The sequence below is a fragment of the Bactrocera dorsalis genome, chromosome 3 (assembly GCF_023373825.1).
Source record: "Bactrocera dorsalis isolate Fly_Bdor chromosome 3, ASM2337382v1, whole genome shotgun sequence".
In the NCBI taxonomy this organism is placed as follows: domain Eukaryota; kingdom Metazoa; phylum Arthropoda; class Insecta; order Diptera; family Tephritidae; genus Bactrocera; species Bactrocera dorsalis.
In genome coordinates, this window is record NC_064305.1 from 1,110,112 (window position 1) to 1,122,925 (window position 12,814).

At 43.6% G+C, this 12,814-nt stretch overlaps 1 protein-coding gene across 1 annotated transcript in view; it reads right to left on the reverse strand.

Moving 5' to 3' along the window:
* Positions 1-12,814, reverse strand: part of LOC105228043 (metabotropic glutamate receptor 2) — a 213,686-nt gene that overhangs the window by 124,827 nt on the left and 76,045 nt on the right. The window contains exon 2 of the mRNA XM_049450831.1: positions 5,604-10,905. Within this exon, the coding sequence (XP_049306788.1) occupies positions 5,604-10,608 (5,005 nt within the window). The 5' untranslated portion in view covers positions 10,609-10,905. The remainder of the gene's footprint in view (positions 1-5,603; positions 10,906-12,814) is intronic.

Below are 12,814 nucleotides of genomic sequence, written 5' to 3' on the forward strand. Positions count from 1 at the left end.
TGCGCTCTTAATGCCGTTATTACTTTATTTTTCACACCGGAAATCTTCACGCATTCGTATATTGCTAGTTTTCTATTAAAAGTGATTCAAAGTTGGATTGCGAAAGTCAGACGGCGATTGCGTTGAGTAGTTGAATGCAACTGCATCAGTCGCGTGTTCAAAGTAGAAATAGAAAGATCGATATTTATAGAACTCGCTCGATAGCTGGCGGACGTTCTTATGTTTTATGATTTAACCAAAAAATGTTAACTCCGGTTGCACCGAAGCTGGAATACACTTCATAGGTTCAAGTTTTCCTTACAACGATTTTGATCTTTTAGTTTGTACTGTGCTGATCGTTCAGTTTGTACGGCAACTATGTTCTATATTGAGCCGATCTGAACAATTTCTTCACGGATTAGACTCTTGCTTTAGGTAATCACCAGTGCCAAATTTTAAGAGAATATCTCGTTAAAAAAAAATTTTCCATACAAGCACTTTAATCACATTGTCCATTTTGTACGGCAGCTATATGCTATCATTATCCGATTTCAACACTATCTTCAGGGATTGCATTGCTGGCTTAGACAATAACTTGAGATGAATTTCGTGAATGTGTCTCGTAGATGAGGAAGTTTTCTATACAAAAATTTGATTCCGAACGATCTTCAGTTTGTATGGCAACTATATCCTATAGTTATCCGATATCGGCGGTTTCGGCAAATAAGCAGCTTTTTGAAGAGAAATGGAAGAGGATAAAATTTCAGATCGATATCTCAAAAGGACAGGCAGACCGAAATGTCTAAGTCAACTCAGTTAAATTATAAAGGGTCTCCTTAGTGTTGCAAGCATCGTGACGAAACCCGTTCAGGGTATAAAAGGCAATTTTGAATTATGTAATCCAAATTTAAATAATTTTTTTTTTAAACTGTTATACTTTATATACTAAAACACTTTATTTCGTCCGTACAACTTTTGACTACCCAAGGCACGAAAATTTACGGTTAACAACACAAGTAAAGCAATTAATATCTTTACCTTTCCGGCCAGAGTTTACTTTAGCACTTTGCGTGCGTCGAAAACTCACATCTTTCACTAACACAACAGTTGCTGGATCTAACGAGCCGCAAGTTGCCTGGTTAGCTGTAAATTATGCGCTTGTGGATGGATCTGTTAGCACAGGAGTCAACACAAACTAACAAGTAAAGTTACAGTGACGCCGTTTGCACATAAATATTTATTCAAGGAAAACTACTCAATTTACAAGCCGAACTTGGCGTTGGGAGCGAGACGCAGAACTTGAAAAGGCTTGAATTTACCTTCCGGGAATTTACTTTGCAGCTCGTTTAGCTTTTAACTGCAGTTCTGCATTGTTTCTGTGCCGCAATTCAATTTATCATTTACGACTCCGATATATAAAGACTCTAAGTATACCTTCTAAATTGATATCTCTAGACTAAATTTTGCAAGGAGTTCAAAAGTGCGACAGCTTAGAATTAAATATTCGATGGCATCAATGAGTGCAAACCATCTATTCAGGTTTATTTTTAATCAACTTCCAACCAACTACAAAATTTTTAAAATGATACCTTAACACAGCATCCGAAACATATCATCAAGATAAATCCATTATCCTCGTCGACGTGAAATTCCATTAAGATTATTACTTCCCGTCGACAACATTAACTTAACTTTGGTTCCATTTCTTGCGCCAGTTTTTAATTTTTCCCATAAAATAAACCCACAGCACACAAGTTTGGCAATTTAATTGTTAACTCCATTACAATTAAGGCGAAAACGGACCATACGCGCACAAGTTTCATAAAGTTGACCGTCATCACAGGCGCCTGCTCTCGCAGAAAACCCAATAAAGTTAACCCGAAATTGTTCTGTCAACTTAAGAAGCAATTAAAGAAAACAATCAAGTGTGGAACGTCGCCGAAGAAGCCAACTATTCAGCTGTTTCCTTTCCCAAGCAGCACTTGGCACAAGTTGTTGCCTGGTGAGCCTTGGGCCAGGCGAGTGCCTTGTGATTTTCGACAAGATAACAAGTTGCTTATGCGCCTCACTTACTCAACAATGTAACTATTTGTATAAATACATGTGTGTGTAGGTGTGTATATAACGGGTGATTTTTTTGAGGTTAGGATTTTCATGCATTAGTATTTGGGATTTCAGACATGGTGTCAAAGAGAAAGATGCTCAGTATGCTTTGACATTTCATCATGAATAGACTTACTAACGAGCAACGCTTGCAAATCATTGAATTTTATTACCAAAATCAGTGTTCGGTTCGAAATGTGTTTCGCGCGCGTGTTTTGTTCAGCGATGAGGCTCATTTCTGGTTGAATGGCTACGTAAATAAGCAAAATTGCCGCATTTGGGGTGAAGAGCAACCAGAAGCCGTTCAAGAACTGCCCATGCATCCCGAAAAATGCACTGTTTGGTGTGGTTTGTACGCTGGTGGAATCATTGGACCGTATTTTTTCAAAGATGGTGTTGGACGCAACGTTACGGTGAATGGCGATCGCTATCGTTCGATGCTAACAAACTTTTTGTTGCCAAAAATGGAAGAACTGAACTTGGTTGACATGTGGTTTCAACAAGATGGCGCTACATGCCACACAGCTCGCGATTCTATGGCCATTTTGAGGGAAAACTTCGGACAACAATTCATCTCAAGAAATGGACCCGTAAGTTGGCCACCAAGATCATGCGATTTAACGCCTTTAGACTATTTTTTGTGGGGCTACGTCAAGTCTAAAGTCTACAGAAATAAGCCAGCAACTATTCCAGCTTTGGAAGACAACATTTCCGAAGAAATTTCGGGCTATTCCGGCCGAAATGCTCGAAAAAGTTGCCCAAAATTGGACTTTCCGAATGGACCACCTAAGACGCAGCCGCGGTCAACATTTAAATGAAATTATCTTCAAAAAGTAAATGTCATGAACCAATCTAACGTTTCAAATAAAGAACCGATGAGATTTTGCAAATTTTATGCGTTTTTTTTTTAAAAAAAGTTATCAAGCTCTTAAAAAATCACCCTATATATTTGTGTAGCTTTCTATGGATAACCAAACGACCAAGAGCTCAGAACTTTCTGCTAATATATTCTTTGCGGTCTACTGAATGTTGCTGGTTTTAAGGTTGAGCTCAAATATCACAAAAAAAGTTTATTAGAGTGGATGCATAACCGCACTCTCTGCTGAAATTATATTACAAAAAAAAACTATTTTTAAAAGCGCTTTTTCCCAATTAAATTCGACAAACTTTTATTAGTTTTGAGAGAAAATTCTAAATGTTTACTATTAACTTTTGAAAAATGGCTGATCTACTCTTTTTAATCTTCTCTTTCTACATCCTGAGCAGTGACCCGCCCTAATGTAATTATGGTACACACTGAAAGCATGCGACGTGTGTGTTTCTTTTGCTCGAGCGGTTATAAATTATTACAAGCATACATCTGAGCACTCAGACAAACACACATGTGAAGAGAGTGTGTGTAGAAAGCGAATACAATGAACTCACGGCGGGGTAACAGTAAATATTATATTTGAAGGTTCGCAACGCTACCGGAAAATTACATTTCGCAGGAAAATGAAATCCTTCATAATAGGCTTACACTGACCAGTTCTTGCGATAAACGAAAACACAAACAGGAGAAGAGATTACCCAGCAGTAAATTAGACTGCATACACTCTAGGTGCTTACGCTCGGACCAGACTCGGCTGCCAAACCACAGAGACAGCGCGCTGTGCTATAAATGTGATTTGGAGGTGCCAAGAGCACACAAATACGCTGACAAAGCTGCGAAACTGCTGATCACACTAGAGTCATTTGCAAAATCTTTTCTTTTTCGACTTTTCCGTTTAGAAGTGGCAATGCATCAATTTTACACCGGTTCGGCAACGCTAATGATAACAGCAACATATGTCTGCATACAATTATTTATTACGTCTCTTTGTAGGTACATCTAAGTACATGGATAAGCTTTTATGGCGATTTCAGCACGCATGGCTGAATCGGCAACGTATTTTTGTGCCAAGCAGTTGTAGCTTTACAGCCGCTTAGTCGCACAGGCTTACAACACACTTTCATGAGCATGTGTGCGCTAAAGTGCGCCTAACCTGCAAGCAAGATGCGTTTCCGCTCAACCTACCAACATCAAGGACATTTTAGTGATTTACGATGCTGACCCTCGTGCGCCGAGTGCTCAGTATCAGCCGCATGGCGTCCAGATAAGCAGCCAGACAGGCTGTGGGAGCTGGGGTACATTGCTGTTTCCTATTATAGATGCTAAGATTTATTTCATAAGCTTGTACTAAGCACACATGGGTAAGTGTCTATCGAAGCGCCATAAGGTAAGCGTGAAGAACAATACCATACGCAGTGTTTTGAGGGGCAGGCCATTTCTTTGCACTAAGCAATTATATGAAGAATTATTCCAGGATATGTTTACAAGAGGATTTTTAAAAATTAATTTTTTTTCTGTTTCGCAGCTACTTGATAGCGACATTCGTACTATTCAAGAATCCTTTATTGTTTTATTTTTCAGAGTAGAAATCAACACGAAGCAAACACGGCCTTTATTCCTCTAATTCAAGGACGCATAACACAATGAAATTGTTTTTGTTTTGAAATTAAATCTGTATCTTTAATCGTAGACACTAATGGAAGACATCCGGCGGATATAGTGAAATATGTTGGGCTCATCCTGGATAGGAAGCTTTCATGGAAGCCGAATATCGAAAAAACAGCAAAAAAGGCATCAATTTCCTTGTACTGCAGTGGAGAAGCCATAGGCAAAAGGTGAAGTCTTTCACCGAAAGTTGAGGAGTAAGCTTGTCAAAGCTTTGGTGGAAGGTTGTTGAAAGGGTCTACTGTGGGGAGCTCTCAACAACTCCAATTTCAGACTTTTTGACTATTGGAGTGTCTTTCAGGCCGAGGTTGCAGCCATTAAGATAGCAGTAGATTTACTGCGCCGGACTGCAGCCTCCTTCAGAGAAATGACCATCCACTCAAGTAGCAGAGCGGTGAAACTAGCCTTGAACTCATTTGCAGTGCATTAAGGGCTGGTCAAAGAGTGCCTAACCTCGCTATCAATAGCATCGAATGCATTTGTGATAAGACTGATATGGGTAACAGGTCATAGCGGAATCGCAAGCAGTTGTAATGCTAGTGAGGCAGCAAAGAAAGTCACCCTAGAAGCGTTATGTGTAGAATGGGATTAGATCGGCTCCCCCGTATCCTCTTTTGTTCTACTACTAGATAACTGGACTTTACGGAAGCTTGGTCAGCGCAGATCTGGCAAAAGTCTTTTGGTCCAAGATCGATGGCAAAAGATCGGGTGATCTCTTTGCCCTCAGTAAGGCTAGCCTCTCCCTAGTAATAGTTTGCGCCCACGCAGTACGCCTGAGAATCCAACCGGACACTATCTGCGGAAGCTGCATGGAGGAAGATGAAGTGAAAACAACTCAACACTTCCTTCTTGACTGTCCCGCGTTTGGGCGGTCAAGACTTAGCCACTTGTGTGTTTCCATTCTACAACACTTTATCACCTTACCCATATCGCCTTAAAGTCTTATCTTTGAGAACTGGAATCGATTTGATTTTTATGCACTTACCTTTAATGAAATCAACAGCCATCTCCAGCCCATACGTGTCCTTATCGCAGTCGTCCAGTATGTGTGCGCCCAGCGTTACATTTGGCAACAATTGCTGCTTATTCACCTGGTCGAGCGTGTAGAGCATGGCCTCGAGTGCTTGTATGCCACCTTGCGGCATGATAGGGCCACAAGTGATGCTGTCCTCGCGTGAGTGGACCATCATCAGGCCACCGAGTATGACGTCGCCCTCCATAACCGAAGCGTGTTTGACGGGCCAAGCAGCACCGCCCGGCGTGGCAGTAGCACCAATTGTTGGTGTAATCAATCCCGGTGTTGTGGAAAATAGTGCATACTCCGTTGCAGTGCTCGTTGTGGTGGTGAGGGCAGCGAAATTGGGCAACACAAAGAATGAAGTGTCCGTCGTCGTGGTCGACATGTCATTTATCGTCACATTTGCCGCTATCGCCGCTTGCAACACTGATTGCACTGGTACTTTGGTGTACATTGCATCGGACATCACCGCAGTTGGTATTGTCATTGTTATGGCACTACTTGCTGGCGATGTTGGTGTTGTATTCAAGGATATTAGTGGCGGCATGACAGCCTGCATAGTAGCAGTTGGAATTGAGTCGGTTGTGTCAACATGACCGGCAGCTATCTCAGCGGAGTTGAAGATAGTGTCGGTGTATGTGTGATTACTTCTGGTTGTTTGCTCTGCTTCCTGCCATTGTATATCTTCTGGTGTCGTCCATGCTGTTGTAGTCCTTTCCAATATTTGCTTAGCAGTTGTGGCGTAGTGTGCTTCCACTTCACTGACATCCACATAAGTTTTGTATGTGGGTGTATATGCTGTGGTGTTGCTGGTAGCTGATGTAGCACCACTATTCAAAGCGTGAAAACCTGCGCCAAAATTATCTCCTGTTTGATTGGAAAATGTTGCACCAGTAGCGCCATATTCGTGCCCATCCACCGCCGTCAAATTAACGGCTTTATAATCGCGCTCGCTTGGCAACTCAGCCCTTTCTATTTGCGCGGCCTGAGCGTTGGCCTTTTCATTTTGACTGGCTTCGAAATTTCCATCTGCTGTTACCTTTTCGCGCCACCCGTAGCCATTCCAATTGTTCTCCATTGTGTTTTCCGCGACGTGCGCTGGGCGCGGGCTTATTGTTTCCGTTGTCATTGTGGCTGGCGCGCTGCTTTTAAACGGTTCCTGTATTGTCGATCTTTCGCCTGCATTCCACTCACTTTCGGCCTCCACAATCGCTTTTCCATCCGCTGCCAATAGCGTGTCATTCAGCTTCAGCGCTTCACCCGTTCGCTGGTCGGGCCGACGTATGTAAGCCGTTAAGAGATTGTGCTGCTGCTGCCACTCCGAAACGGTCTCACCCTCAGCGCGATCAGCATAGTCAGTGTGTGGCAAGGGCAAAATTGATTTGCTCTGTTGTTGCTCAGCCATTGCCTGAGCGCCATTCAGGCGTGCTAAATACTCGTTGTTAATCCCTTCCGCGCTGCCAGTCTCCTGTGCGCCTTCGTGTGCTCTGTCTGCTTTTAACTCCTCAAATGGCGGTTCATTGCCATTATGCGCTGGCTGTTCGCAATTATCTGGCTTAGTTGCTGCAGTTGTCGGTGCTTGCGCCACTTCGATCTGTGCCGATTTCTCTGTTGTTGACGTTGACGCGCTTCGCTGGGCTTTTGTGAGATTCAACATTTCTGGCTCGGCGTTCTCTTCCTCTGACACATTTTCACCATTTCGCCTTGGGGCAGCATGTGATTTGTGTGTTGCTCCAGTTTCTCCATAACTCAAACTATTGTTTATTGATATTTCAAAAGCTGGCATTTCTTCTGTGTCAACGCCATGTTTATCCGACATCAATCGCTGTCGCACATCTACTCTTTCTACCATTTTCATAGGCAACAACAGATTCGTACCGTTATGCACCTCACGTCGGTTTTCAGCAACGTGCGCGTCTCTTGTGGCATTTGACGTGATATTTGTTATATGTAGGAGCTCTATACCAGCCATTACTCTAGATTTATTTGCTTGACGTTGTCCATTAAAGTCAGCGTTGCTGACATCCACGTCTTGTAGCGTATCAACTGGCTGTTGCTGCTCTGCTTGTTTGCCCTCTAGTCCAGCAAGCCGCATTGCTGTCGGTACTTTATACCACTCAACCTGCGGCCATCTATTCAGGGCAGCCACTGTCGCACTGTTGTCTCGATTGTTTGCATACTTCAAGGCGCGCTGCTGTTCCTCGGGCATTTGTCCTTCACTCGACTCGTTGTACGTTGCATTTGCGCTTGTACTTGCTGCTTGTTTAGCCACGCTATCGGCTATGGTGCGCTCAGTCTCTGTTTGCTGCCATAAGTTGGCCTCCGCTGTTGACTTGTCGACTTGATGCTGTGCAATTTTCTTTGGCATTGTACCTCCAGTTGAAGTTATTAATATTTTGGCGCTTTTAGCGTCACTATTTTTATGTCTTACAAGGTTGTCTGATGCGACCGTGTTGGGTTCGTTTAAACTTGTGGACTCCCTCTTCTCGACGCGCGTTGCTGAATGCTTGGGTTTTAAATTATTTTGCTTTGCAGATGTCTCATTACACCGTACTTCCAGCTGCAGCTCGCCTAACTTACTGTTTGAATCTTGTGCTGCATCTGTAAGAAGTTTTGCTCTACTTGCGGCTTCTTGCTTATGACTGCCAAACTGCTGGTTCCTTGCTTCCACTTCGCTCAGCGCTGGTTCTTCTTGTAATATCGAAGACACTTTACTTGGCTTCTCCGCTAATTTGCCGCTTTCCATTTGTGCGACTTCCGTATTCAATAGCGGTTCCGCTTCACTAAGGCTTTTACGTTCAACTACAGCGCTCCGCATTTCCCCCTCCTTCATTGTTTGTTGGCCTGTCAGCTCTGCCAAGAAGTCGCTTTTAGGTTCTAAGTGCTTATTATATTTTTGCAGCTGCTCCGTGTGCGCGTTTAAGCCTTGCGCTTGCTGTTGTGGGCGTACTAAGTGCAGGGCTTGCCCTAAGTACCTTTGCTGCCGAGTCAGTTGGTTTTCACTGAATGACTTTTGCGGTTGCCGCCGTTGTTGGTATGGCGCTTGTTGCTCACCTTGCACAATGGCCCCTAATCGCTTCGAGCATTTTGTTATTTTACAATCCTCCTGGGCAGTTTTCAGTGCTTGCTGTGCTTCTGCAGCCACTTCGCTGGCATCGTTTTGCGTCGCGCGCTCGTGTTTTGCTTGCTCATGTCCTGTCATCGATTCAATTGTCATGGCTGTCGAATCATTCTTTATCTGCTTATCGCATTTCACTGACTTTGCATTTTTATTGATAACATTCAGCTTTACATTTAAATCCGTCAGCGGCGTTAAGCGCCTTCCAGTGTTGTTATTATCCTCGCCGCGCCGCACTTCGCCGCCTTCGCTCACAGTATTCAGTTCATTTGGCAACCGTTCAGCTAGCGGGTTCCGAGATTGAATGGCATGCAGTCCATTCCCACGCGGAGTCGGCTGTAGCAGCTGAGTTGGCACGCTTTCAGTTCTAAAGTCACTTTCAGCTGGATAATCCCCAGTTGTTTGCGAGAGAAACGCCGTCCTCGCTTCCACCGCTGCTATGCTTTGCGCACTCGTCGCATCGCTGTGGTCGCTTTGAAATTGCGTTGAAGTGAATTTCGTTTTGGAATTTATGTTATTTATTTTGCTTTTGACTGAATTCTCCCTCGCATGCTCGGCGCCCGTCAGCACTATTTCTGCAGTCGGGTTTACTTCACGTATTGTTGATGTTGTTGTTGGTATGCGCGTTGCCGGCATAACAAATTGCAACATTTGTGTGACGCTGTTATTGGTTATCTTGGCGACTGAGCTAATTACAGCGGCATCGTCCACACTATAATCAACGCCATCATCGTGCTCAGCAGAAAGTTGGGCATCAACGTGCCGATCAGCTGACGCAGCAGTGCCGCTATTCCCAAGGCCAAGCTGTGCGCTTAGCCTGCTCACCTGTGCTGTTGTAGTTGCAGTTGTTGCTTGTGTGGTAAGGAATTCCATTTGATTGTTGCTTTGCGTGCTTCCTTCAGTACGCTCGCTCAGCGCCGTTCCTTCTAACTCCTTCCCTTTGCCACTTATGTGCGTTTTACTGCCATTTATTGGTATTTGTTGCTGTTGTTCCCCATCCGCTGATTGTTGTAGTTGAGTAGAATTTGCGCGCTGCTCTATGCGCTCAATTTCCGCTTGCTGCCGCTTCTCCAAAGGTCGCACATCAATGGCTTGACGCCACTTAGTTGCGCTACTATTACTGTTGTTGTTGTTGCCACCATTAGTGTAGCTGTTGTTCGACGCCATATAATCCATTGTTACAAGTTTATTATTGCCAGTTGTTGATGACATTGGCGGCACTTTGCTGGGGATGCAGTGGCGCGCAGTTGTAAAGTTTCGCACAGTTGCCGCGGTTGGCCGCCGCAGTGCCGCGGTTAAAAATGTTTGCAACTTTTGCTTCTGCGGTCGCATTTCGCTTGCATTACGTGCTAATTGCTCAACGCGGTAATTTATCGCAGCTGCGCCCACTTGCTGCTTCAGCGCGTGCGTTTTGCCATCAGTGCCACCTTCGTGCACCAACACGCCCCCTTCAGCGCTGGCGTCATTACTATAATTCAGCTGCGTTGCTCTTAACAACTCAGTTGCGCGCGCTTCCCTGGCTGACACCTTATTTTCTGCATTAATTAAGTTTGATTTATGAGCTACATTTGAATGCAGTTGCAGCGCGTCCTTTGCGGCAGCGGTGTTAGTGCCAGCTGCTGTTGCTGCGTGTGTGCCCTCGCGCTGCTGATTAACTCCGCTTCCTTGGCTGGCAGTTGCTGCTGTTGCTGTTGTTATGTGTAACGGAAGTAGTAATATCAACATTGTCGTTATGGTGATCATGTTAGCGAAGGTCTGTCGTCGCGTTGCACTTGGCAAATTGCTGCTTCCGTCATTAACTCGGTTGCGTGTTCTCATTGTGTGGCAGCGCAGCGCGCAGCGTCGGCGCGTCATGTGAAAAGCGTCTGTTGCGTGCAGTCGTCGTTGTGTTTGTCGTTGTTATAGCGTAAGTCCTGGAAACGCTTTCTCAGCGCAGGATTTTCGTAAGTCACTGGCTGTTGCATGCAGCGTATGCTTGTAGTTAGCGCGAGCGCTGGGTTTTATGTAGTATTGCTTCAGTGAGATTAGCGCCGTTGAGTTTCGTTACAAAATTTTTTAGACTTCTCTCAAAATCACAACCATTATGTTGCTATTTTTAGCTTTTAACCGCTTTATCTTCAACTGCGGTCCTAAATTGGCTTTAGCATTCATCTACAAAACAGAAGCGAAAAAAACATTTTGGTTAGGTGTCGTAGCCATAATTATTGTGATAACTTGATATATATCTGGAATTAATTTATATAATTATTAATTTTCGGAATAGTTATTTACAGTTATTTTTCGACTGTAATGTTAGAGGTTGTTTCTTGATACTTTTGGGTTGCTAAAACCGTAGCAATAGTAAACATATCCTAACACGCGGCATATCCTAACAGTGTGGCAATCAAAAGACCACCATTTACTAAAAAAAATAAAAAAAGGAAAATTTGAACTCGAATTTGTAGTCAAGACATCTCAAATACGCCACAGACCTCTCATCACATCAGTTGCAAATACTTCAGATTTGTTGATTAGTGTTATCAACGTCTGGTAGAACTTTGGTTTGCAAATACGGGTCTCTGAGAACATTTATGAACAAATCGTTCTGACTAGATTAACATTATTATTAATTAATTAACTTCTAAGTTCAACTTCTGGTGCTCCTTTTACAGGGTTTGTCCAGAAAGTAATAACACTGAGTCGATTTGAAAACAATTATTGAACCAATAGTTACAATTTTTTTAAAACTTTCAAAATAGGCTCATTCTGCGTCGAAGCAGCGCTGCCAGCGCGGGTTCCAATCATTGAAGGCGTCCCGGAAGGCATTCTCCGGAACAGCTATGTGAAAGCTATGGTGCTGTCGTCTCAAAATGCTTGCCTTTCATCAACCTTTTCAGGCAAGGAAACAAAAAAAAGGCCGGGCGCTACATTTGGGCTCTATGGCGGCTGCGGAGGCGTTGGGATGCCGGCCTTGGTCAGGTAGCTTCACACAACAAAAGCGGTGTAAGCCGGGGCATTGTCGGAATGGAAATTTCAATCGACTGCGTTGAATGGTCGTACCTGATTGATCCTACGTTTAAGTCTCTTGAGGACTTCCACGTAAAACTTGGCGTTGACGTTTTGTCCAAGAGGAACAAATTCATGGTGGACCAGAAAATCAGACCTAATATTATACTTTCCGGGCAAACCCTGTATCTAGCAACCGGCTTCACTATGTTCTCAGCTCATAACTGCTTCCAAATGAAAGATCTTAAGATCCTTGGAACCCCACTTTCTCTATGTTAGTTGTTATCTCGTTACTGTTTACCTCCTATACTCCGCATAATTTATTAATTGAAGCAGGAAGGTAAATAGCTCTTCCACCTACATTCATCCACTCATCCAACATAAATTTACCGCTCAGTTGCGGTCAGCAGATACTTAAATTTTCAGCCAGTTACGCGTAATTGCCGGTCCATAATCGCCGAACGCCCGACTAATAGCGGATGCAATAATCGTAATAATAATTATAAGGACGATAATCCGATTACCGATGACGGATGCGCACAATTTAGCAGCTGGACTTAACCGTTACTTAATCGCACACACAACGCCGATAACCGCAGCCGGAAACATAAAGCGGCGCGTAGGTGTGCTTTCAAATTGCGCGTGTGTGTGCATAAGTACAAAATAATAACAACAAAGCGGTGTGTAAACAGCAGTTGCCATTTAATTGTAACTTTTGAACTTGCGAATTAATGGTTATGAAACAGTTAGCTTCGAAGATACGGTGCGGAAGCGGAGGGTATAACGAGCCGAATACCATGTGGGAATATTTATTTTTTATGAGCTTTTAAGCGCCAGAAAATGCGCATTTCAGGTGTTTATGAATGCATGGTCGGAATGTTGGTGAAGATAAAGTATGCCTATTGCCAACGGAAATTCCCTTTGTGACGCAAATATAAAGCTTTAGCAAAATCTATTTTAGAATAAGAATAATAAGGATGCCTTGTGGCCTCAAAAGCTTTTCAGATTCGACTCAGGAGTTCTTAGTTTTTCTTTCGAACAGTGTCCGACGAAAGGCATAAGGCTAAAAATCTTG